The sequence below is a fragment of the Aristolochia californica genome, unplaced genomic scaffold, assembly GCF_029961685.1.
Source record: "Aristolochia californica isolate CCGP_79_NKW_82.1479 unplaced genomic scaffold, dmAriCali1.0.hap1 SCAF_9, whole genome shotgun sequence".
NCBI classification, from domain to species: domain Eukaryota; kingdom Viridiplantae; phylum Streptophyta; class Magnoliopsida; order Piperales; family Aristolochiaceae; genus Aristolochia; species Aristolochia californica.
Genome location: NW_027182290.1, coordinates 939,836 through 966,082, shown reverse-complemented (window position 1 = coordinate 966,082; position 26,247 = coordinate 939,836). Strand labels below are relative to the sequence as shown.

Genomic DNA, 26,247 nt, shown 5'->3' with positions numbered 1-26,247 from the left:
ATAGCCAGATTCAAAAATTACAAAACAAGCTAGACAACAATTGGAGTAAAAAAAATTAATATTGGTGCATTTTAATCCATTATTGCAATTCAATCTTGAACCTCCCCTATCATTATATTTAAAAAAAAATGTATGCATAATTTTATATATAATTTATTCAAAGCCACCCCTACGTGCGAGATCATAAACAAGGAAAAAAAACTCTTGGTCCCTTCCTCATGGCTCTTAAAGAAATTGAAAAGATATATTAGTAGAAATACGTTTCTAAAGACTATTAGTGTTTTTTCAATAAATGTTGAAAAGACATTTTTAGTAGAAATATATGGACCATTAGTGCCTCATTTTTTTTTCAAAATATTTTTCTAATTATAAATTATTTTTAAAAAATCATATAATTTTCAAAGTAAGATTTTTTTACCAAGATAGGTTAGAAAACCATATAGAAAAATTTTGAATAAGTATTCGACAGTTGATGATATAATACTTTGAGCATGAGGAAATTTTTCATAGCAATTTTGTGTTTGACATTTTATGTGATTAAAAATTTATTGATAAGTATAATAATATATTAGATTAATTATTATTTTTTATTTATTTCCTTAGAAAAGGCAATAAGTGGTCCATTTAAATTTCCTAAGAAAAATTTAAAATATTTCTTGTAATTTTCTAGTAAGTCTTAAATAGTAATAGGATTTTATTTAAAGGATTTATAGTTTTTATTTGGGTGATTGTAAATTGATAGTGATATTTCATTTAATTTTGTTGTGTTTGATTATTGTATGGAGTTTATTTATAATGTTATGCAGTGTATGGAGTTTTAGACTATTTTATGGAGTGTATAAATAATTTCATGGAGTGTATAAACAATTTTATGGAGTGTTTATTTAGTGTTTATGCAGGTATTATGTATATTGATTATGCCCAATTTTAAGTAGAGGTCATGCCGAATTTTATACAAGTATTATATATATAGATTATGCTCAATTTTAAATAGAGGTTATGCCCAATCTTATACACGTATTATATATATAGGTTATGCCCAATTTTATGTAGAGGTCATGCCCAATTTTATGTAAAATGTATGTATTATTTTATATATATTTTATTCGATATATATTTTTTGAAAAGTTTTAAATGTATGTTGAGGTTTGAGCTCGGCTCGAACTCGTTAGGCTCGAGCTCAATAACAATTTTAGGCTCGAGACGAGGCTCGGCTCGAAATTCGACTCGAAATATTTAAATCAAGCTCGGCTCGAACATAAGGAGCCTAAAATTGTTATCGAGCCGAGCTCGAGCCTCAACATACATTTAAAACTTTTCAAAAAATATATATCGAATAAAATGTATATAAAATTATGCATACATTTTACATAAAATTGGGCATGACCTTTACATAAAATTGGGCATAACCTCTACTTAAAATTGAGCATAATACATATATAAAATTCGGCATGACCTCTACTTAAAATTGGGCATAATCAATATATATAATACCTATATAAACACTTCATAAACACTCCATAAAATTGTCTATACATTCCATAAACACTTCATGAAATTGTTTATACACTCCATAAAATAATCTAAACACTTCATACACTGCATAACATTATAAATAAACTTCATACAATAATCAAACACAAAAAAATTAAATAAAATATCACTATCAATTTACAATCACCCAAATAAAAGCTATAAATCCTTTAAATAAAATCCTATTACTATTACAGACTTACTAGAAAATTACTAGAAATATTTTAAATTTTTCTTAGAAAAGTTAAATGGACCTCTTATTGTCTTTTCTAAGGAAATAAATAAAAATTAATAATTAATCTAATATATTATTATACTTATTGATAAATTTTTAATCACATAAAATGTCAAACACAAAATTGCTTTGAAAATTGCCTCATGCTCAAAGTATTATATCATCAACTGTCAAATACTTATTCAAAATTTTTCTATATGGTTTTCTAACCCATCTTGGCAAGAAAGTCTTACTTGGAAAATTATATGATTTTTTAAAAAGAATTTATAATTAGAAAAATATTTTGAAAAAATATGAGGCACTAATGGTCCCTATATTTCTATTAAAAATGTTTTTTTAACATTTATTGAAAAAACCACTAATAGTCTCTAGAAATGTATTTCTACTAAAATATCTTTTCAATTTATTTAAGAGCCATGAGGAAGGGGCAAAGAGTTTTTTTTTTCCTTGTTTATGATCTCGCACGTAGGGGTGGCTTTGAATAAATTATATATAAAATATACATACATTTTTAAAAAATATAATGATAGGGGCGGTTCAGGATTGAATTTCAATAATGGATTAAAATACACCAATATTAATATTTTTTACTCTAATTGTTGTCTAGCTTGTTTTGTAATTTTTGAATCTGGCCATAATTTATTATGGCATCCTTAGTGTCCCTAGATAAAAATTTATATTCTACGAAAAACTAAAAATATTTTTCCTATGATACATATTCCCAAAAAAACTTTTAAATAAAATCTTATTACTATTAGTGACTTATTAGAAAATTACAAGAAATATTTTAAAATTTTCTTAGGAAAGTTAAATGGACTTTTTATTGTCTCTTCTAGGGAAATAAATAAAAATTAATAATCAATCTAATATATTATTATACTTATCGATAAATTTTTAATTAAATAAAATATCAAACACAAAATTGCAATGAAAATTGCTTCATGCTAAAAGTATTACAGCATCAACTGTTAAATACTTATTCAAAAATTTTCTATACATTTTTCTACCCCATCTTGGTACGAAAAATCTTACTTAGAAAATTATATGATTTTTAATAAAAAATTTCAATTAGAAAAACAAACATGAGACACTACTAGTTTATAGAAAATTATTTCTATAAAATTTATTTTTAATTTTTTCCAGAGGAAAAAGTTTTTTTTTATTTTTTTATTTTTTTATTTTATGATCTCGCACGTGCGAGATCATCTTCTCGCGAGGGAAGGGGGAGATTATTTCTCTCCTGTTCTGGTTTTCCACCGAGACTACGCAGAGGGAAGAAGTTACGGCGCCGGGGAGGACCTATCGTCGGGGATGACGGCCACGACGGAGTCGGCGACGACGGAAGCGGCGGTGACAGAAGCAGCGGCGACTGCAAGGAGAGGAAGAAATCGAACGGATGGCCACAGAGGTGACCAGCGAGCAGCTGCGATGGCGATATAGGTGCCGGCGAACAACTACGACGGCGGTAGAGGCGGCGACAACAACCTATGGGAGGGATCGGCGGTGACGAGGGGAGAGGAAATTTTTTTTCCCTCCTCGCTCCCGCTTGCTCGCGACCCCATTACCGAGTCATACCGATCCGACTCATTTCGAGCAGGCTCGCAAGCCGATGAACCGAACTTAGCTTCGGTCGAGCTCGGCTCGTTAAGGTAAACGAGCCGATTTCGGTGCTCGAGCTCGATAAATGACGAATCAAACCGAGCCAAACCGAACCGGCTCGGTTCGAAGCCACCCCTACCTATATGTTACCTTTGATTTTACACATCTACAGTTGATTGGTCAAAGTTGGGTATTTTTCTAAATAAATTCAAACGATCATCATTTATCTAATTAAGTTTTAAAAATAGGTAAAAACCTAAAAATCTTTACTTACTATCATTCTACTATTGTGTGAGCCTTCCTTGGTATATAGGTTTGAACCCATTTCTAACTCTCTTAAATGTATCGACCTTCCATGGCCTTGTGAGCTTAAACTTATCTTCTAACACACTTAGGTCTTCTTTGGTTATATAATTTTGAACTAATCTTCTAACAATTGGAAAAATGAGAATCATTCGAAATAATATCAACAAATTAGCCAAATAATTCAAAGATTTGGATTTTATATCATGATCTTTTACATTCCAACACTAGTCTTCATAACGATTAAGGTCCCTGGTTATTGTGAGAGCATCAATGTTTTTGAAGTTTCAATGTGTATTTCTTCCATCTTCTTTCGGTAGAAAGCAGCGACTAGGGAGGGAGGCAAAGAGAAGACAACCCGAGGTGAGAAGTGATGACCTTCCCTTACCCCCGAGAAACCCAGGAATGTTCGACTTTGAGGAGTCATTTCGCACCAACGCGGAAATATGGATTGGAAAAAAAAAGTCTTGAAGTAACCGAGTCCTAGAGCACAATCATCAACATCTGAAAATTCATCTAAGCTTTTCCCCCATAACATTTGATCCATTCAAAGCAAAATTGACATCGAACGATTATAGCACCTTCCAAGATGGATTAAAACCAAAAACAAAACAAGAGAAGCCCTGAATCCGTCGAATCAACTAGACCACCAATTCCTATTTCTCGTCGTATTACAATTTAAACGGCTCGCTCACATGAATATATGGAATTGCCAGTGCGCGTTGTTTGATTTTATTTTTCTGGAAAAGTAAGGGAATGTTCGATGATAATATCCTATTCAATTCAATTGCAACAAACAGCTCGGGAAACAAAAAAGTTCAAAGGGAAATTACAACATTTCAGATTTTAAGCCCTCTCCCCACGAATTCTCCTCGCGAGTTGAATATCCTTGGGCATGATGGTAACCCTCTTTGCATGAATGGCACACAAATTCGTATCCTCAAAAAGACCAACCAAATACGCCTCCGCGGCTTCCTGCAAGGCTGAAACTGCACTGCTCTGGAACCTCAAATCGGTTTTGAAGTCCTGGGCTATCTCTCGAACCAGTCTCTGAAACGGAAGCTTCCGGATCAGAAGCTCAGTGCTCTTCTGGTACTTCCTGATTTCCCTTAAAGCCACAGTTCCCGGCCTGAACCTGTGAGGCTTCTTCACTCCTCCCGTCGCCGGAGCAGACTTACGAGCGGCTTTGGTCGCGAGCTGCTTCCTCGGGGCCTTGCCGCCGGTGGATTTACGAGCTGTTTGCTTCGTACGAGCCATAAAGGGAGAAACCGAATTAGGCTTGAGAGATCGATACCAGACCAGCTTATCAACCGTGATTAGGCTGTGAAGATGAGAGTGCTGTGCGAGAGATGAACGCGCAGTGCCGTATATATGCAGGGGAAGAAAAAGGAGGGAAGTTTGAAAGTTTTCCCGGGGACGGCGGTAAAAGAATATTGAGCGTTGGATTTTTTTTTTTCATGAATGGTCCAGATTTAACCACATTGTAACACACGGATCGCTATCCAGCTCTTTACGAGGTTTATTGAACCCTACCTGAAACGACAGACAACGCCAAAATACCCGGACCATTAATCCTCCCGTCTCGCCAATAAGACTCAAGAGGCATCATCTTTCAGTACCATGTTACATGTTTGTCAAGTGTGAGGCCACCATTTTGTCTCCGGTCATTCCTATGACAAGATCCCATGCTGACTGTATTAAAATAGATCGTGATTTATACAATCTAATCAGAGACTAACTCAGTTAGTTGTAGGGAATTTGTACTCCTCATTCTCATTTTGTCCAAGTCTAGAAGATGATTAAAACTCGTTTACATTGAAATGATAGATCACATGCATCCTCTTTACTTAATTATAAAAGACTTGACCCCAACAAACTTAACATAAATAGAAGACTACCATAACTTATACTCTTTTGTAAGACCTCCTCTTGTGAGACTCTCGTAAGACTCCACCATATTAATCATAGCTCTTCAAGAGTTGTTACTGTGATAGTCATGTAATACTTTTCTAATCCTGTTATTCAACACTCTCCCTCAAACTAAAGTTTATAACTTCAACTTTTAATCAAAAATATTTTTGGTCTTTAAAAAAAAAAATCTTCATAGATGCCACATTTTGTGCTCCCCCTTTCTTGAATATTTTAATAACATAAAAATTACCACATGTGGAACAAAATATTTATTTTTTATACTTCTTCTTCTATTTATTCTCCTCGAATCGGGGATGAAAAATGACATATAAAACTAGCTTGGACAAAACACAATATGGGAGAAGAAAATCACTTTTAATCGTATGACAAAGCTCCATACACCAATCAAAACAGTCATAGTCTAAACCGAATTCCGCTCAATTTAAAAGGCGAGAAAACTACCCAACTTTAGGATTTATCAAAGATATTACTTGTTTTTTAAGGGTAGCTCAAACACGAATCTCTTATTGAGTGAAGAATAAATGCCTTTATTTAAGTTGGATGTTAGACACACTCTTATACTTTTAAGGTAGTGAGTCTAGGCATTACTCTAAAGTGATAAAAACACAAGATAATAAATTAAAGACTTACTAGAGGAAAACAATTTTATCCTAAAAGAGGCGATTATGCAATACTCATACTTGATCTTGATGACTCAGGCATATCTCTCTCTCTCTCTATATATATCAATATGAAACAGTTGAAGTAAATAAAATTTTAATGAATTTTCATTTTTTTTTACTTAAGTGGCTTTTATCATATCTATTTTTGTATTTTTATGGTATTTTGATCATTTTTATTGATCAAGAACCGGATTTAACCCGGTTCTGCAATATAGGTTCATATTTAGAAGGTTCAGAATATTCCTCTGACCAATCCCAACCTAACCCTACCTGGACCATTAATCCTCCCTTCAGCCATTACTTCTTTTTCAGAAAAATTATTCTGGTGACGGTGACGAGAATCCTTTCGTTATCGGAGACAAAGACTCACGAGGCATCATCTTCCAGTCCGCTGCTTGCTCAAGCGTGAGGCTACCATTTCGTCTCCGGTCATATTCTTACGATAACATCCAATACACAATTGCAGGGAAATTATGTTCCCTCGTGTCTGCTAGTTCTTTTAATCAAGTCGAGAAGATGACTAAAACTCTTTTTATGTATAAATGATAGACCACATGCATATACAGAGCTCAGGAAATGAAAGGTACTAATTTCTTGAAGAACTCGGATGACCTCACTGATTCAAATTTCTTTCTGTGATAAGGAAAGGTGGACGTCGTATTTGCAAACGGATGGTTCATATCGATCGTCTGACTTTCTAAGCGGTATCGTCGTCGATCTTAATTCCGTAACATGAAACTCGTTTCGTTCGTGAAACTCGTTTCAGGGTTATTTACCAAAATAACCATTTTAAAAAACTTATTTTGAGAACCAACGACGCCATAAACTTATTTTGAAATTTTTTGACCCCTCCACTATACACGTGTGTACAATAAAAAATGACACATAGGTTTTGACTGTTTACGTATCGCCATGTCATCAGTGCAATGCGAGTGGTTAAACTCATCACTTGCCATGTCACTATTACACATCACTTTGCCATTTAATTTGCCACATCATTAAATGATAAAAAATTAAATAATTTTTTTATTTTAAAAATCAAATTTATGAATACGTTTTTATTATCTTATATCTAAAATATTAAATTATTAATTTTTTTGATAAACAATTAAAAAAATTAACTCTTACTTATTTAACACCATTTATTATCAATTAAAATATTTATTAATTAAAAATACTTATTTATGTGACAGAGCTCTCCTCCACCTCTACCTCTGACACGCCGGAAGCCGGCCGGATCTCTGCCCCTCAAAGAACAGTATGCACTTGGATAGCGCGTCCACGTAGTCATGGTAACTGGGTTCCACTCGCGGCGGCCATGGAAGCAGCAGCAGCAGAGGAACACGAAACAGGAGTCCAAGAAGTGGAACAATACTAAAAGGGGGCTTGCCCATGGTTAGCGAGATAGCTAACTCTCTACCCAGTGGGAGCGGCAGAGAGAGCGAGGGAGAGAGAGACAGAGAGAGAGAGAGGAAGGAGTTTGTTGTTTCTTCTACTGGCGAATGGGGAGTAGTGATTAAACGGGGGAGCAGCGGCAGCAGGGGATCCGGCGGCAGCTGGCACTGCGGGAGGGTGAGAGCACTACCCTGCTGCCGCCAATGGCGAGAGGAGAGGAGCAGGGGAGCCGCCGAGGCCCAGCGGCGGCAGCTGACATTGCGAGAGGGCGATTACGTGGACACCCATGATCTCCTCTCGCCCTCTCGCAGTGCCAGCTGCCGCCGCTCGGCCTCGACTGTTCCCCCGCTTAATCACTACTCCCCATTCGCCAGCAGAAGAAACAGCAAACTCCTCCCTCTCTCTCTGCCGCTCCCTCTGGGTACAGAGTTAGCTATCTCGCTAACCATGGGCATGCCCCCTATCAGTACTGTTCCACTTCGTGGACTCCTGTTTCGTGTTCCTCTGCTGTTGTTGCTTCCGCAGCTGCCGCGAGTGGAACCCAGTTACCATGACTATGCGGACGCGCTGTCCAAGTGCATACTTTTCTTTAAGGGGTAGAGATCCGGTCAGCATCCGGCGAGTCAGCGACGGAGGTGGAGGAGAGCTTTGTCACATAAATAAATATTTTTAATGAATAAATATTTTAATTGATAATAAATGGTGTTAAATAAGTAAGAGTTAATTTTTTAATTGTTAATTAGATTTTTAATAATTTATTATTATAGATATAAGGTAATAAAAAGTGAATTCATAAATTTAATTTTTAAAATAAAAAAATTTATTCAAATTTTCATCATTTAACGACGTAGCAAATTATGTAGCAAGTGATGTGGCAGTCAATGTGTTCAACTACTCATACTGTATTGATGACGTAGTGGCACATAAGCAGTTAAAGATTACTGTGTCATATTTGACTGCAGTTAAAGATTACTGTGTCATATTTGGTCAAAGTTAAGTATTTTTTAAATTAAGTTGGTGACGTCAAAATAAGTTTTCTAAAAAGGTTATTTTGGTAAAAAAACCTTTTATCTTCTCTCGAGTCTGAAACACGCGGCCCTTTTTGGAACCATCGGGTTTTCTCACTTGTCATTAATTGCCTAGAAAATAAATCGTCAGTACCGTGTTGCTCTACCACTCACTGGTGCAGCTACTGCTCCTTAAAAGCAGCTCCCCATCGTCGTTCTTCTTGCCAACGATTCAGTTCATATAATGGGTAGATCAGATGATGTGTCATGCAGAAGGGAGGGGGAAATTCAGTTTGCATCTTATCGAGCGGATTCGGAGATGAAGATCTCTGGATCAGGGGCGACCAGGGACGGGGGAGTGTACTTGACGTGGAAGAACTTGTCGGTTACTGCTGCAGATGGCAAGGGTGGTTGCCGAGGGATCCTTCAGTGTCTCACTGGTTATGCTCAGCCAGGCGAGGTGCTGGCTATCATGGGTCCCTCTGGCTGCGGCAAGTCGACTCTTCTCGACACCTTAGCGGGTAATGCGATTGGATTCCCATTCTTCCTTTGGTAAACTTGTAATCGTTATCTATGAAGGAAAAGTGTCTCTAAATAGCGCAGAAATATTTTGCAGGGAGATTGAGCTCCAACACCAAGCAGTCGGGAGAGATTCTGATTAATGGAAGACAGCAGCAACTGGCTTTTGGTACATCGGTAAGATCGCATTCGAGACTTCTGAGTTCTGTCCAACTTCAACTATTTGTCGGAACAGATGCAGCTGCTGAGTTTGCGAATTTCTTTATTATTTTCTGGGAGAAAATAGACTTTAGAGATTGAAAAAAATTTGACTGCATCTGCCCGAGAGATTGAAAAAATTCTGACCGTCTTACGCTGAGTTCCTCTAGAAAAACTTCAGATAATGCCACTGAAAGGAAGCAAAAAATATAAACCATTGGGTGAGTGCATAAAAAACCAGAAAATGAAGAGAGAAAAAGAAAATAAGGGTAAAACTTTCATCTGAAGTCAGGTAAAACAATATAGTATAGGTACTTAATTTTTTATTTATCAGATATATAAAATTTATACTGATTTTTAGATATTTTAGTAAGGTCATTTTAGGTATTTTTCTTATTAAGTAAATGGTGTTAGACGCATCTTCTCTTTCCCAGGTTTTTAACTTGTAATCCCTCCGCAGGCTTATGTTACCCAAGATGACACATTAATGACGACCTTAACAGTCATGGAAGCTGTCTACTACTCTGCTGAGCTCCAGCTTCCGGGCTCCATGTCAAAAGCAGAGAAGAAGGAAAGAGCAGAGGCGACAATAAGAGAGATGGGACTGCAAGATGCGATAAATACGAGGATCGGAGGCTGGGCTGTGAAGGGGCTAAGTGGTGGCCAGAAGAGGAGAGTGAGTATTTGCATTGAAATGTTAACACGCCCAAAGCTTCTCTTCCTAGACGAGCCCACGAGCGGGCTTGACAGTGCTTCTTCATTCCATGTCATGAATCGTATTGTGGGAGTTGCTCGGGAAGGCGGTAGAACTGTCATTGCTTCCATCCATCAGCCTAGCAGCGAGGTCTTCGAACTTTTCCAGAATCTTTGCCTGCTATCGGCCGGTAAAACTGTTTATTTTGGGCCAACTTCAGCGGCTAATGAGGTAAGCAATCATCCCATTGAATTAATTTTCACATATATTGACGCTTCGATCTCCATTTCTGTAATATATATATATATATATATATCAATCTGTTGCAGTTCTTCTCGGTGAATGGTTTTCCTTGCCCCTCTATGGCAAACCCATCTGATCATTTCCTCAAAACAATTAACAACGACTTTGATCAGGTAACAGATTCTATTATTTTTTTTCGTTTCTATTAGCAACAACGTCGACGAAGATGAGACTGCACTAAGATTTTTTTTTTCTTTTGTTTTTTTGGAATATGTAGGACATTGAACAAGGTCGCCGAACTCTGCCAACTGTCGAGGTTGTCCAGATTCTGGTGAGATCATACAAGACATCCGAAATCTGTCAGCTAGTCGAAGGACGGGTAGCTGAAATCTGTAAAATGGTAAACCATTCTGAACTACTTGATTTTGATTAAAATTGCGATAAACGTCAAGGGGGTTCTGACTCGGTTCACTGCGTAGGATGGAGGAGCATTGGAGAAGAGAACCCAAGCTGGTTTCTTCACTCAGTCCATGGTCCTGACCAAGAGATCTTTCGTTAACATGTTTAGGGATATCGGCTACTACTGGTTGCGTCTTGTAATCTATATCCTACTGTGTCTGTGTTTAGGCACTATATACTATGACATCGGCATGAGCTACGATTCAATTCAGGTTACAGTTTTCGTCTTTATGTTTTGATTTCTTTTTAAGATTCCAACGCCTTGTGTTCAACTCTCAAGCTTTTATCAAATGTTTTTCTTTCCACAGGCTAGAGCTTCTATGCTCATGTTTGTAGCTTCGTTCTTGACTTTCATGGCGATCGGTGGATTTCCTTCATTCGTGGAAGACATGAAGGTCAGTTAAAGACCACACCTGCTCACTCTGTTCTTATGCTAGTTAAAAGTTCATAGTAGAGACTGCTAAAGAGCTTGGTTACATACTTGAACAGATTTTTGGACGAGAGAGGTTAAATGGGCACTACGGAGTAGGAGCATTTGTAATTGGAAACACCCTTTCATCCCTGCCATTCTTGTTTCTCAACGCTCTCATACCGGGGGCCTTAGCCTACTACTTAACTGGTCTTCAAAACCGATTTGAACACTTCTTCTACTTTGCCCTAGTACTATTTGTATGTTTGATATTAGTAGAGAGCTTGATGATGGTGGTGGCCAGTGTTGTCCCAAACTTTCTCATGGGTATAATCACCGGTGCCGGCATCCAAGCTATCATGATCTTAAACTGTGGCTTTTTCCGGTTGCCTCAAGATCTCCCAAAGCCGCTCTGGAAGTTCCCATTATTTTACATCGCCTTCCACAAGTATGCCATCCAGGGCCTCTACAAGAATGAGTTCCTGGGGTTAACCTTCCCTAATGACCAAGCCACTGGTTCTCCCACCATTACTGGTGATAAACTTTTGAGGACAAAGTGGCAAGCTGAGATGGGTTACTCGAAATGGGTGAACGTTGCAGTCCTGTTTGGGATGACGGTGTTTTACAGGGCAATGTTCTTCACCATTATAAAAACGATTGAGACGTTAAAGCCAGTAATTAGAGGTTGGTTTGCAAAGCCTTCGAAGCAGGCTATACAAGTAGTGGATCCACTCTCGACTTCTTCCTCACCTATGCCTCTGTTAGCAGCGAGCAAACATTAACCTTAATTCCTCCGTATATTGAGGAGCCATTGTATCCGAAACTCACTGGTTGTCTGCGCTGTTCAGACATGATAGTTGAATACTTCATAGATATCTGCCAGTACAGAAGAAGGTTTTGTTACATTTGATGTCACTCTGCTTTTGAGCAAGATTGTGCAGGTGCAGGTGGTGTCATCATCCTCCACGCATTAATGAATGAGATAATATAAAAATATTAATAACAGAGACAACACTTTAAACATAGAGAAACATAAATAGAAAAATTAAATAATTTAACAGTATAATAAAAAGGAAGATGAGTTCTTCTTTCTTTTATCACGTACAGGAGCGGTGCGAGATGAAACTCTCCCACTCTAGTCGTTGGGTTTTTTAAAAAAGGTTAAAAAGAATATAGAACTCTGTCATTGTTCCATTTTCCTTCTCCCTTTCCGTGAAGGGAACATCCACTGGCAATAGAGGGGAGAGATTGGGATTCTGATCGATGACAACAGACGCGGAGAATCTTCCATTTTCAAGCAGTGCTGCTCAAACAATCAGTACTGTTGATGAATCCGCGATTGATTTCGGTTTCAACACTTTCTGGTGATACCCGGAAAGCAATGACAAATAGGGAATCACTGAAAAATCTAAATTTTCAGTGAACATTCAAGTTTAGATATCTAACATTTGGTACCACTTAACACAGACTGTTGCTCTAAAACCTGATAGATATCTAAATTTTTCTCATTGGAAATATGTGAAACTAAAAGAGAGGCTATAAAACACAAAAAAACAGAGAGCCAGGAAAATAAGAGTTTTGAAGTGACAAAAGAGGAATGATCACTTAACATACTTCATAGAGGTTATACTGAAGTGGAGCCTGGAAGGTTGAAGTTTCCAAACCAAACATCCATAGATGCACCTTACTACTTGAAGTAGTGTTGAACTTTTAAGCAGAAGATCTTTCTAGAGTCTTGGACTTGCTAGTTATGGCAGATTTAGTTTATTTTCATTGCTGTGTTTGGAACACAGAAAATAAGAGCGAAACTAAATGAGAAACATTGTTTTATCTTGTTTGGATGCACAAAGAAAATGAAAAAAAAAGAAAAAATAATATTTTAAAAAATAAAATTAATGACTAGAGTTATATACAAGCCTGAGAACTAAAATATCTTTAAGTATTAATATTATTGATAGACTTTCTAATAATTTTTATTATCCATAAAATTTTCTTTTTTTTCTTTTCTCTCTAAATTCTATGCTTGTTTGAGAGAAAGTCCATCAACAAAATAAGTTCCTCCCATATTTTCTTTTCTCTTCAAGAATTTGTGCTGTCAAACACCAGAAAAGAAATTTTTCTCCTCTTTTCTTTTTCTGTGGTTTCCATACATGTCCCAGAGAAAATGGTCCCAAGGAAAATTTGGCTGCCCTTGGCCCCATAGAACTTAATTTTTAGCTACTCCCAGCAAACTTAGAGGAGGTCAACTTGAAAAATTCTCTGACAAACAAAAGAAAAGGGTTTAATAGAGTTCTGAAGACAGTGGAGGGACCAGGTTACCTGTGCCATGCAAGATAAGCAAGATCTTGGATCAACATCAAGTTACATGTTTATCATCTGCCAAATGAAAAATAAATCATTTTTTTACAAGACCCAGAAGTCAAACAAAGAATCAAGCCACAAACTTCATAAAGTATCAAGGAACAGACATCAATAATCCACTTTTTTAACAATTCCAATATGAGTGAAAAACACCTCTGGAGACAACTATCGGAAATGTCTCTTTCCCTTCTTAAAAAATGCACGACTAAACATTAATCTGTTTCACTAGTTTAGGATGGTCCCATATTATAGTACTTGGATAATGCTCTTACATCAAAGATATCATTTAAGTAACAAGAGTGCCACAATATGACTGGGCCAGCACATATTCAAGGTCTGAGTAATGCTGATTCCCAAAGACAACAACAACTCCCACTTAAACATGTGAGGATAAAACTAATTCCAACTCTTTCTTAAATAGAAAAGCCAATAATAGATCAACATCTCACAACAGATAAAACCTCGAGGGGCAAATGAGTAGTGGAACTGTACAAGAGGGGATCATAGAATAACGTTAAAGAAATAATCAGCTCCAAAATCCTTGATCAACATAAACAAAACCATCCTATCCCCAGAATAGTTGGCCACCATCACCATTCACTTAAAACACACACAATGATGGAGAAGGCAGCACTCAAGTTGAACAGGGCACGATATTTCTTGATCACGGCAGATGGCCGATGCAGATACTGTAGCTAGCTTGAGATAGCGCAGTCATAACTCACACTCACAGAGCACATACAAAATCCCCACTCATTTCTGTGTCATCACAATCTGCATCATCATCCATGTCATCCAAGTCCACATTCCCCCCTAGAAAGTGCCCACCAACAACCTTAGGAACCTCAGCTGGTTTTCGAGCTTCTTGTATTATAGCAATTATTTCTTCAACACTCTGTGAAGGAGTGTTCATATCATTGTCTTGACAGCTTGAGTCATTTCCTTCCACGAATTCCATGGGCAAGTTTTTCAAGAACCAGGGGTGGTTTTTTATTTCAGGAATTGTTATCCTCTGCAGAAATATCAAATAGATGATCTAAAGTGCAGTATGTTCATATGGGAACAGAAATATGGACAAATGAATTATCTGGAGCATCCTCACTATTGCAAGCAGGGACGTAGGGTGAACATCACTAGTGACTCCCTGATTTAACAAGTCAGCACCTTGGAAACCATGGCCAAAAGGAAAGGCAATGAGCCTATCCTCTGTCGTTCTGTTAGTTGAATGTGGAAATCTTGTTTGTAATCCCAAATCACTTTGTGGCCACTAGGAGTCCAAAGAGCATGACGGGTACTGAAACAGGGAGAACCACTAACAGAGTCCAGGTTCTTCAGTAAATGTAAAAGCATAAGCTGTTCCACATGATATATTTTTACCTTCTCTGGGTTAGCCACAAATATCTGTGATAAAAGATGTTTGCAGTCCATTGAAACTCTCACATAATCTGGAATAGAATACTGGACATCAAGTATTCTCTGCCAAAATCACACTTATTATTAACAGTTTCTAGTTTATGAAGTGCAAATATGGTTTAAAGCAAAACAAAAAAAATATAAAAAAGAAGAAGAATGAATTTACTTACACCAATAGTCTTTCTGAAGTTCCTTGGATCTTCTGGGTCTTCAAAAGGATAAGCTCCGACGAGCATTACATACAAGGTAACTCCACAAGACCAAACATCTGCAATCTACATTTTCAGGAGTTGAGATTAATAGCTCAAGCCTTTCCAGTTACATCCTCAAGTAGATTGTAAAGAAGAGGAATATCACCTTTCCATCATACTCCCTGCGAGATAAGACCTCTGGAGCAATATAAGCCGGTGTTCCCACAGTGGACTTGGGTTGTGAATGCAACACTGAAGACTATGAAAGCCAGTATATTCAATAATTGGATAGTTCATTGAAAAGAAATATAAGAGCAGCAATTACCTTGGAATAACCAAAATCACAGATTTTGAGACGAGGAGCCGTGCTTCCGTCTAAGAGCGTGTTTTCAAGCTTCAGGTCCCGATGGCAGATTTGCTGAGATTAAAGATCAAAGTCAGAACGAAATACCAGCAAATTACTGATTTCATCCTAATTCGGAGTTCAATTAGGTGAAAGAGAAAATACCATGGAATGACAATAGCTGACTCCTGATATTAGTTGTTGGAAGAAAAACCTTGCCTGTTTAGAAAGTTAAAAGCAAAACAGTTCAGATGTTTTATGGGGATAAATTTGATTAAAGTAAGAAATAGCTTCTAGGTATATACTACAAATTAATCCAGAATCTCAAATTTGTATACCTCATCCTCACTGAATCGTCCAGCATTACATATTCTTTCAAAAAGCTCACCACCTGCTGCATATTCCATGACAATGGCTAGATGGGTTGGAGTTAATAAGACCTGGGAAGTCAAAGCCACATTATCATGTTGAGAAAAACAAACGAGAAGAGCTAATCAGCCAGATAGATAAAATACCATAAGAAAAGAAGTGGTTTCAGTTCATACTCCATCTCCAGATTGGAAACAACAGAACTGAAACTGAAATTCATACTTTTAACTAGTATATTTTTTATGCAGATGTTACTATCTAAATACATTTGATCCCATTCAATCTAAAGAAACAGAGATTTCATTTTTCTGTTTTTTCTCCTTTCCTGTGCAGAGCTTTTTACCACCGATAACCCAACCAAAGCCTCCAATTAGATCAATAGTGGGAGGTCTCAGAGAATCAATGCTCCTTATATATAACGTCTCAATTCAATGCGTATTACAGGTCCATCTTCCTCTACATAATATGGACTTTCAGCACCTATTAGAGGAGATCTATTTACAGAGTATAGCAGTCGAACGGATGGATGGTAATCAATTGCAAAGGTGGGAGGGGGAAATTTTAAGAAAAAGAAAAAGGAAAGAAAAGAAAAGAAGATAGATAAGCTACACACACCCCCACAAGAATATTATTGTCCTGGAAACATTAACGTTATCTATCTTCCATATTCAATTAAACTCTCGTAGGCCAGCTACTCATTTCACAACAGAGAGCTGCTGATACTCGGAACAGATTCCATGATGCATCATAACGATTCCAAGGTAATAATTAAATAAAACAACAACAACCACTTCGAATCTAGACATCACCGCTCCTCCAAACTGAACCCATTTGACATAACAGAGAGAAAACGCTGAATATAAATAAAGCAAAATGTAAAACAAGCCTCACCTCTTTGAATCTAACTATATTGGGATGTGTCAACGATCGATGGTTCATAATCTCCCTCTGCACATGCTCATCAATCTGCCGCAACAAAAATACGTATTTACTATGCAAGGAAAGTAGCATAAACAGGCTGAAGTCCCAACGCAACAGAAAACCAGATGCAGCAAAGCTCGATCTCGAAGCAAACCACAAAGAAATCTTCTCAAAACACAAATCCACAAACAACAAAATGAGAAGAGCGGAGCGAGAAGCGAAACAGAGTTGGTCTGACCTTCAGTCCTCTCTCTATATACTTCACAGCTAAAAGCTCTTTAGTCTTTTTATCCCTGATAAGCTTGGCAACCCCGAAATTCCCCGACCCAATATCTTTCAAATTCTCATAACGCTCCATGTTTCTCCGTTTCAAGCAGCCGCACCCTACAAGTCTGCAACTCCTTCACAAGCTTCTAAGATCCATGGCTGTACCAAGTCATGCAATTCGGGAGTGTAGAAAAGACAGCTCGGAAAGCTATATGCGAAGGCGAAGGCGAGAGGTTCAGTGTTACTGGATGCATAGCAAGCTGCGTTCACCGAGTGACATCACAGAGGTAAATCGCCATGGGAACAAGAACAAGCGAACATGTGGCGAGATTCGAGCGAGTGGGAGACGCGACCGGAGCGAATACTTTGTCAACCTTTCACCAATTTGTGCAGACAAGGCGAGGTGCGTAGAAAGGCAACGGCGGTGAAGGAATTTATGTGGAAGACAGTCCTGTCAATCGCTTCAAGTGTCACACGCCATATTTTCTACAGAGCCAGGGTGCCGTATCAGGCCGGGTTTGACGCATTGGACCGAGTGGAATGAAAAGGCCTGGCCACGGTGGTGTACAGTCGCGTTGTGATAAATTGGGCCTTTCCAAATTGGGCTTTGCCACATTATTTTATTATAATAAATTAATAAATATATTATTGATTTTTTTTTCTTGGAAAACTCCTCATTTGATAAGGTGAGATTATACACAAACTATGTTCGAGTACTAGATGCGATTTGAGAGTCTGGGCGAAGTTACATTTGGATCTCAGCCTCCCATCAGCTTCTACTTAGATCTCACAACTCGAAGCCCGGGAACATAGATTTCTCCGGCGATGCAATGTCAAACCACAAGCAGGCAGTCCCTGCGAGGCCGTGGAAGAGCGAGTACGTATGGTAATCACCACCCTTCAGGCGGTCTGCTTCCACCATTTTCCCCGCATTGTGATACAAAAATCCGGCGAATGCCTCCGCCCGCTCCTTGTACACATCCTCTTTTGTCAACCTGTAGAGCGAAAGCAACGCGTAAGCGTTCCCGCTCACTCCGTCCGCCAGACCCACTTTCCTGACCAACCCCTTCTTCCACACCACCTCCCCTGCTTCGATCGCCGCATTGCGGAACTCCCGCTCATGGGGGAAAACCTGTAAAAGATACGATGATAAGCCACCATTGTTGAACGAATTCGACTCAGAAGATAATCGAATCATTTTGACTCGATTTAATTTCCAAAAGTACTCCACCGACCGGCATCTTGTCATGTCCGGTAGTGACCAAATGACCCGTCCCAGATTAGCAGGGAATTTGTCACCTTGTGTCCACTGATATTACCCTTTTAACTTGTAAGTAACTGCTTGAGGTAATTCCAATGGATTCTATTTTCCTGGAATTGATTTATCCTGTTGCTATGGCTACATGTATGTATTGAACCTCAATTATTTATTTTTTAATCATTTATGGATTGAATTAAAAAAATAAATAAAGTATAGCTATCAGTAGCTAGACAAGAAAGCAGAGAACCTTATCTTGCTTCTGTTGCTAGATAATGACTAAACCTTTGTTTGCATCGATGGCGTTCTATCGTTCTTTAGTTCCCAGATTCGGGGCGTTTTCAAGAAAACGACTCTCATCAATACCAAAATTCATTGAGAAAAGAAAGAATGGAAAAAGCTCGGATAGAAGAAGCATATCCAGACAAAAAAATTGCGAAGAGACTAACCTGAGCAGCTTTGCAGAGAGCAATGGCGACACCAGTTGCACCATGCGACCACTGTACAAGCTTATCCCTGGGATTCCCTTCACTGGAAGGGTAATTCCCGCTTTGGAGAAACCGGTTTCTCACCATGTACCTCAGTGTCCCTTTAACGTCTTCCATGTCTTCTTGAGAGAGAGGGAAATGGAGCAGCACATGAAGAATACCCGCAAGGCCATGAGCCGCAGCCCAGTAGCGTGTTCCGTGCCACCGGTACATTAAGGGACACAAAGGGTTGTCGGAAGCCCCGACCCGGCCGCCGGCCAAGACCGCTTCCACTACCGGCATTACAAGTGATCGAGGGACTGTATCTTGGCCCAGGTGTTTGTTGATGAACAAGACCGCCCATAGGAAACCGGCTCGCCCGTGGTGGAGCTCGTACGACATGCCAAAGCCCCCTTCGTCTGGACCTACCGGAAGTGCTCTCTCTTGCGCAACCTAACACGGAACAAAATTCACCACTAATGAAGGATAACAAAATGAACAGAAAGAAAAGAACAGAGCATGTCGTTAATGGAGGACAGAGCATGTCTCCCGCCTTTAAAAGATGTACTGCTCCAGATTCCCTCTTTTTGAGGGAAAATTTCTTCAAAGTGGAAGAAATTCCAAATGGAATTGGTAATTTTGGATATCCTTTTTCACACAATTATATCAACAGAATAATGATCAGAAAGTGCCGAAGTGCGCACCTCCTCAAAGAGGTCCAGGAAAAGCCGACGACGTTCACTATCGTCCCTGAACTCCGCGACAACTGCACCAAGCGCATATACACCAGCTCGCCCGGACAAGAATGTCACGTCCCTGGTACTGAAAAAATGGTTTACGGGGAGATAAAGTTTAAGAGAAGATCTCAACAGTTGATCCTAATTCGCACAGAGATAACAGTCTCTTGAGTCTTGCTCACCCCCTCTTGTATGTGCGCAAGATACCGTTCCCATTCATGGCCCACGGAAAGAGAGCGAGAAAGAGAAGAAGATATACCTCTGAAAAACAACCGCACATGTGTCCACTATATCCGTGCACAATTGCAAGTCCCGGCGGTCGCCGGTCGCTTCGTATGATTTCAGGCAGGTGAAAGCCGTCCCCAGCAGTCCAGTACAAAACGTAGGGTCAACTCCCTGTCCGAGATCCTCCTTCCATGTCGATTGGACAATCTGGTAAAATCACGCCACCATACCATCACACATTGCCACTCAATCCAAACGGAGACGGAGCTCCTGTGGGGGGGGACAGGAGTTATTCTTCCAAGCGAAAATGTGAAAGAGGAAGTACCTGATCCTTGAGCGCGACGGCTGCCCGGGGAAACGTCTCGGAGGGGACGGAAAGCGCAGCTGTTAGATCCTCCATCTCGAGAAAATCCATCTGTTCGTTGCTGTCTTCCTGCTTGTCGTTTCGAAGCATCTCTGCTACAGAAGCCACTCTCTTCTTCGTTTCCTTAGTTCTTAACGGCGAACACTGGTACCGGTCCTCGCTCCTTTTATTAGTAATTAGGCCAGAGGGCCGGGGTTGGAGAAGATAGATTATTCGAGCAGTGGTCGTGTATACACTGAACAGCCGTGCGACGTGAGCGTGAGACACATGTTCCACGTGGCGGGTAATGGTTAATGTGAGGAGCTTTGAGGCAGCTTCTATGCAAACCGTTCAGTTCCGTTTTCGCTCAACCCAATCTACACAAATTTCAAACTCGGTTTGTTATCTCCTGATCCGATTATAGATTTTTTTTATTAAAAAAATATTTTATTTTAATTATTCTCATCAATTTCCATCTAAACTCGATTCCAGGCTCGAAGTTGAATAAAGTTCAAACTAAGTTCGAACTCAAGTTGGAAGTATTAATATGAAGCCAAAATCAGGTTTGGGTTTAGGTTGGCTTAATGCCTTGCCACCCCTACCGACATGGACATTGATGCCACGTGAGTGTTCTGACGCGTTAACAGAGTAAGATGGTGTATAAGAGTCACGCGTGGGCCCAGGAGGTCTTGACTCGAAGATTATCTGGACGAGAAAAATATCGTCTTTCATTAAGAAATTAATTTTCTTTGGAAAAGCGTGAGGGCTAAGAGGCACGAGTCAGGTTGAGGAGTTTGCTCTGCTTAACGGGGTCAGGTCTCAGGTCTGAGCTTATGTTAAGTCAAATTAGTGTTATAAATCCTAGACCGATCAAGATCAACCCATGAAATTGGGTCACTGAGTCCTACTGGAGGTCATGATTGTAGGAAGGGGCCGTCGTTTCATAGGAGAGGGTCCACAATGTCCGTCGCCATCATGGTAATATAGTGCAATCACAGAATCAGTGGGACCCAGGCGTGGCCCGCTTGTCAGTCAATGAGACATTTAACTTCTGAACACGTTTAAGTTCTCGTAAAGGTCGCCACCGCCGAGTCGTATCACTCTTTTACTTTCGGAAACTCAGAATTTTCATCACTCCCTACAGCGTTTCCCTTTACCTTCAAGTCCCTATAGTTAAATATATTATATAACCCCTTATTATACGAAACCGAATTGTATAATTATAACTAGCTAATAGAAAAATTAGACAGTAATTAAACAAAATTTCACGTCCAATTGGCCAGGTTAAACTTTAAAATTCTTTTACTGGAAAAACCCTGAAGGGCGTCGGTGGCATTTCGCATTTTTTTCCGTTTTGTTCGAAATTTAAATTCTCCATAAAGGGAGATAAAATGCGGAGGGACAGAGACACCTGCCACTTCCTCTTTTTCCTCTCGCTCTCTCTCTCTTCCTCCGTCTCTTTTTCTTCTTCTTTGTCTCGCGGTTTCTCTCACTCCTATTTTTTTTTCCACTCGCTCTAACCAGGAAGAAAGGAAACCCTAACCCTAATCCATGGCTTCTCAGCGGGAAGAGTACGTCTACATGGCAAAGCTTGCAGAGCAGGCTGAGCGCTACGAGGAGATGGTTGAATTCATGGAGAAAGTGGCGACTGCGGCCGAGGCCGACGAGCTCACCGTCGAGGAGAGGAATCTCCTTTCCGTGGCTTACAAGAACGTGATCGGCGCCAGACGCGCCTCCTGGAGAATCATCTCATCCATCGAGCAGAAGGAAGAGAGCCGCGGTAACGAGCACCACGTCGTTGCTATCCGTGACTACCGTGCCAAGATCGAGTCCGAGCTGACGTCGATCTGCGACGGGATCTTGAAGCTTCTTGACACCAGGCTCATTCCCTCGGCTACCGCGGGCGATTCCAAGGTCTTCTATTTGAAGATGAAGGGCGATTACCACCGATATTTGGCCGAATTCAAGACTGCTGCTGATAGGAAGGAGGCTGCCGAGAGCACGCTTGTGGCGTACAAGGCTGCTCAGGTATGTGTTATCTGCCACTGTTTTGCTTCTTTCCTTTTTTTTTTTCCCTGCTCTTGGTTGTCCAAATCTTTCGGTATATCCCTTTTCATGCTTCTCTGGATCTGGCTCAGATGAGCATGTGTCTCCTGATGTTTCTTTTTGTTCCATTCGGTTCTGGTGCCGGAGATCATGGAAAATTTTGGTGGATGCTAAACTAGGGTTCCTCATTTTGTGGCCAGATTTGTTTTGATCCCAGATTTGTTTGATCTAGACGACGGTACGGAAACGATAATGATTTTGTGTGCTGCTTTCATATTTGATAATCATTCATAGACTTAATATGTCCAGATCAAGGTCTGATTCTCTCGTATAATGTTGTTTAAAGTCATTCCTATGTTTTGATACGTGTTGGTTCCTTGTTCTCTGGAAGATGTTGAACGTGCTACTTCTTGTTGAAACTTGGAGATGGGGTTTTTCGCTGCTTCTCTGATCTGGATCCTAGTGGGTCCAGGTCTTATATTAATTTTTGTTTGCTCTTAACCATCTTCAATCTGTTAAAAATATGGCAGAGCATACCTTTGTTCTTTTTCCTTTTTAACTTCCGTATATTTGTGCTATTTGGAAATCAGGTCGAATGTAAATTTCTGAGTTTTTAACTTAATCTAAGGGTTACTTCACTTCCAGCTGTATCGAGAAGGTCATTATTCATTTTTGTGAGCCTTATACAGTTAAGGAACTTCGGTTAAATTGTATTTAATGGTAAAGTGGATTGTGAATTTTTTACATTTGGTCTGCTTTAGATTACGGATATGAAATTTTCAGTGTTTGTACTGGTGTAATTGGTTACTTTCTGTTGATCTCCTGGTGAGACTTGAACCCAAGACTTCACACAAAAAAAAATCCGTGTGAGCATTGATTGAAGGCCCAAATCACCTGCATGCTCATTTTTTAGAGTATGTGGTTGTGATTTGTCATTTGACCTTTGTCATATCGTCTCTGTGGTTTGTCATTTGACCTTTTGGTCATGTCCTTATGTAGTTGTGGTTTGTCATTTTGTCACAATTACATCCTCTATGTAGTTGTGGTTTGTCATTTTGACCTAATCATGTCCTTTATGTGAAAAGGGACCTGATTATGACTTGTGAAGGGATTATGATAAACCATGATTATGATCATTTGAAGTTGTCAGTGTCCTGTTTGCTTTGTGTGAAGAAGTTTTGTTGTTTATTTATTCTGATTTTGTATTTCGACTGCAGGACATTGCTACAGCTGAGCTTGCTCCTACCCATCCCATCCGGCTTGGACTTGCTCTCAACTTTTCCGTCTTTTACTATGAAATCTTGAATTCTCCTGACCGTGCCTGTACACTTGCAAAACAGGTAATGAATGTTAGAAGATTATTCTTGTTGTCTACTTTCCTATGTGTGAAGAGCATTTTGAATTGCATTATGTTTCTCATCTTAGGTGTGTTTATGCCAATAGGAAAGTGTAAGAAAAAAATGTCATAGGGAAAAAAATTTCGTTGACCAAAATATTTTGGCATTTGTGCCATTTTTGGGATGGGAAAATTTTCCTCTTGATTCTTTTTGATTCCTCTCGTTTTAATAAATGTTAAAAAGGATGCAAAAATGAGTTTCCTATAACTCCAACAAGAAACTTTAGGAAAAATAAACAAAGAAGCACTAAAGTGGTTCTTGATTCGATTGTTTTCAATGGCAACACAAACAAGAAGAAAACTGCTCGAAGGAAAAATTTTCCAATGAAAAAAATTAAACAAAGGGAAAGTGATTTTCTTTGCTTCTTGTAGGCATTTGATGAAGCCATCGCAGAGCTGGATACCCTTGGGGAGGAATCATACAAAGATAGCACATTGATCATGCAGCTCCTTCGTGATAATCTCACCTTGTGGACTTCTGATATGCAGGTCTGTGGTCTTAGTTCTGGTTTCTTTCTGTTGATTAATATTATTTTGCATCCGATTAATGTTCTGAGGATTCTGTCTTATCTCACCTGTTTGTAGGATGATGGAGTTGATGAGATAAAAGAGGCACCTAAGCGCGAGGATGAGCAGTAGTACTGGTAGAGGAACTCGGTTTCTGATTGCGGGTTATAGGGTTATTTGCTTCTCTGTAATTTCTGATGGAGAAGGTTGTTCTGTGTTTTAAGGATACTGTGACTTGTAGGAGTTTCAGCTCTTACCATAATCCGCCCTTCTAGATACCGAGTTATTAGTATGTGGTGTCTACCAATTCTCTGTCCCCACTTTTTTTATTTTTAGTTTATTTTTCCTTTTTTTTATTTTAAAAATTTATCGGGTCCTCTTCTTCTTCATCAAAGTCTGGAGTTGCTTTTGTATTTGGGCCTGTTGGAAGCTATGGTTCTTTTTCTACTAGATGTTGTGGTTGTCTTCGGTTTTTTAAAGCGTTTTATGGCAGACCACCGGTACTGATTAAATGCTTACACCATCAATATAATGATATTGCATTATTTATGGTGCCTGTTGGTCAATGGGGGGAACAAGCAACTTGTGAATGAGAAGGGAAAGTTGCTACTTAATACTAGCGTGGAAGAGGCTGCAGGTAAAAAAGATACATGGCAGCCTTGCACAGGCTATCGGTGGATTGCTTTTTGTATGTCAAAAAGGTCATACATGGGCAGCCTTGCACATTGGTGAATTGCTCTTTATTTAGTGACAGGACAACAACTTTGTTTTTTTTTTTATGTTTTTGTTATGAGAGAGTTTTTCCTTTGATTTTCAGTTGGATAGAGTGAAAAGGCTACGCTATGTGTGACTTCAAATGGCTCAAAAGGATTGTGTTACTAGTCTGGAAATTACGATAGGCGGTCTTGCAAGTTCTATAGTTGCTGAATAAGATTACACTTCAATTGTCACTAAACCCACTAGAGTCGTCTGCCGTCAAATCTACATACCAACTATCGTCACGATATAATTTCTCTTTCCGTTTCATTTGACAAGCTCGAAAGTCGTTGGACGTGCATCACTGGCAAATGAGACTGAGATACTCATGTAAGTAGATCAACAGGTCTAATGGGTCCAGAGCTCTCGCTGAATCTATGATTTCATTGTGGGTTTGTCGGGTAAGTTTAGATAGTTCCTTCGGATTTGTAACTGAATAGCCTCATTTATCCTCGCGATATGGTCCAAGGCAAATCCTATGTTACAAATTTTTCCCGTAGTAGATAGTTTATTATTTTCCCATCGACGAGTCTGTAATTTTCTCTCCACTTCATCATTATTTTCTTTTATATAAAAAAGCGAATGAGAGAGCATCACAATGTGACTGAAATTCTCTCACTTGAGGGTTTATCTGGTCAAAAAGGACTAAGAGGGAGTTAGTAATGGAGACCTGATTGGGGATTACATGCGCCATGCTTATCTTATTGCTGGGAAAATGGGCTGCCAAAGGTCCCACAGCAGATGCCTTGTCGCCGGATCGATTAAAGACTCTTGCATCATAGCCTTGCCGTAACGCTTGACCTCCTGCCGGGCCCCAATGTCCCCTAGCCCATAGCCACAGCGATTCGTTGCTCCTCTCTTGCGGGCTCACACAAGACCTTTTTGATCGAAGGAGTGAAAGGGGGAAAAATGGCCAAAACTTGATTTAGTTTTCACAGAATGGCCATGTCGGACGACACCCACAGAAAAGCTTCGTGGTTTGCCTGTACTATCAGTTCGACCTTGTGTGTTTGATTGAGAGTTGTTTTTAATGGAGTAAATTAGTTCCTCGTTTCTTCGTGAAAGAATTAAGGGATCCATTTTTTTGAGTTTCCGAAGAAAATTGGGAGTGGACGAGAGAGAACTTTGTGGCTTCTGTTCAGGGTGACAGGACAGCGCCTATTCTTCCTCTTCCACAAAATTCTCGCTGGAAAAAAACAAAAAGTCAAATATAGACATTAAATTAAGGCTCATAATATCAATTTGATAATAACTTTTAAAAATTAGAAGGGCGAAGATTCCACATTCCACGATTAAATGGGCCTAATTTTGTTTTACTGGGCCTGGAGAATGGGTCCAATAAAGGGAAAGAAAAGTCTACAGCAGCGACGGTTTGAAAACCTGAGAAAATCCAAATTCCAACGTCACCCTCATATTCTCTTTTCCATTTCCACCTTTGAATTACATCCGTCATTTTCTG

At 39.2% G+C, this 26,247-nt stretch overlaps 5 protein-coding genes across 6 annotated transcripts; 2 read left to right on the top strand and 3 right to left on the bottom strand.

Moving 5' to 3' along the window:
* Positions 1–4,427: 4,427 nt before the first annotated feature.
* LOC137940459 (histone H3.2) lies at positions 4,428–5,009 on the bottom strand. The gene has a single exon (XM_068785536.1). The coding sequence runs from the start codon at positions 4,925–4,927 to the stop codon at positions 4,517–4,519; it is 411 nt and encodes a 136-aa protein (XP_068641637.1). The 5' UTR covers positions 4,928–5,009; the 3' UTR covers positions 4,428–4,516.
* A 3,893-nt stretch (positions 5,010–8,902) lies between these two features.
* LOC137941374 (ABC transporter G family member 1-like) lies at positions 8,903–12,065 on the top strand. Its single transcript, XM_068786752.1, has 8 exons — positions 8,903–9,187; positions 9,283–9,362; positions 9,844–10,308; positions 10,407–10,493; positions 10,598–10,720; positions 10,800–10,991; positions 11,088–11,174; positions 11,269–12,065. The coding sequence occupies exons 1-8, from the start codon at positions 8,911–8,913 to the stop codon at positions 11,968–11,970; spliced, it is 2,013 nt and encodes a 670-aa protein (XP_068642853.1). The 5' UTR covers positions 8,903–8,910; the 3' UTR covers positions 11,971–12,065.
* Positions 12,066–13,941: 1,876 nt separating this feature from the next.
* On the bottom strand, positions 13,942–17,470 carry LOC137940569 (serine/threonine-protein kinase SAPK1-like). Its single transcript, XM_068785708.1, has 9 exons — positions 17,025–17,470; positions 16,757–16,831; positions 15,835–15,936; positions 15,662–15,715; positions 15,479–15,571; positions 15,320–15,412; positions 15,133–15,237; positions 14,927–15,025; positions 13,942–14,561 (listed from the first exon to the last, which is right to left on the bottom strand). Exons 1-9 carry the CDS (start codon positions 17,142–17,144, stop codon positions 14,277–14,279), a joined length of 1,026 nt encoding a protein of 341 aa, XP_068641809.1. The 5' UTR covers positions 17,145–17,470; the 3' UTR covers positions 13,942–14,276.
* Positions 17,471–17,723: 253 nt separating this feature from the next.
* Positions 17,724–20,288, bottom strand: LOC137940567 (lanC-like protein GCL1). Of its 2 annotated transcripts, none has more exons than XM_068785706.1 (5): positions 20,066–20,288; positions 19,775–19,947; positions 19,483–19,600; positions 18,761–19,231; positions 17,724–18,185 (listed from the first exon to the last, which is right to left on the bottom strand). In XM_068785706.1, exons 1-5 carry the CDS (start codon positions 20,192–20,194, stop codon positions 17,841–17,843), a joined length of 1,236 nt encoding a protein of 411 aa, XP_068641807.1. In that variant the 5' UTR covers positions 20,195–20,288; the 3' UTR covers positions 17,724–17,840. The 2 variants fall into 2 exon arrangements, with proteins under 2 accessions (XP_068641807.1, XP_068641808.1); XM_068785707.1 differs by having other exon boundaries at positions 19,483–19,594.
* Positions 20,289–21,493: 1,205 nt separating this feature from the next.
* Positions 21,494–24,482, top strand: LOC137940570 (14-3-3-like protein). Its single transcript, XM_068785709.1, has 4 exons — positions 21,494–22,111; positions 23,347–23,469; positions 23,898–24,014; positions 24,111–24,482. The coding sequence occupies exons 1-4, from the start codon at positions 21,635–21,637 to the stop codon at positions 24,162–24,164; spliced, it is 771 nt and encodes a 256-aa protein (XP_068641810.1). The 5' UTR covers positions 21,494–21,634; the 3' UTR covers positions 24,165–24,482.
* The last annotated feature ends 1,765 nt before the right edge of the window (positions 24,483–26,247 follow it).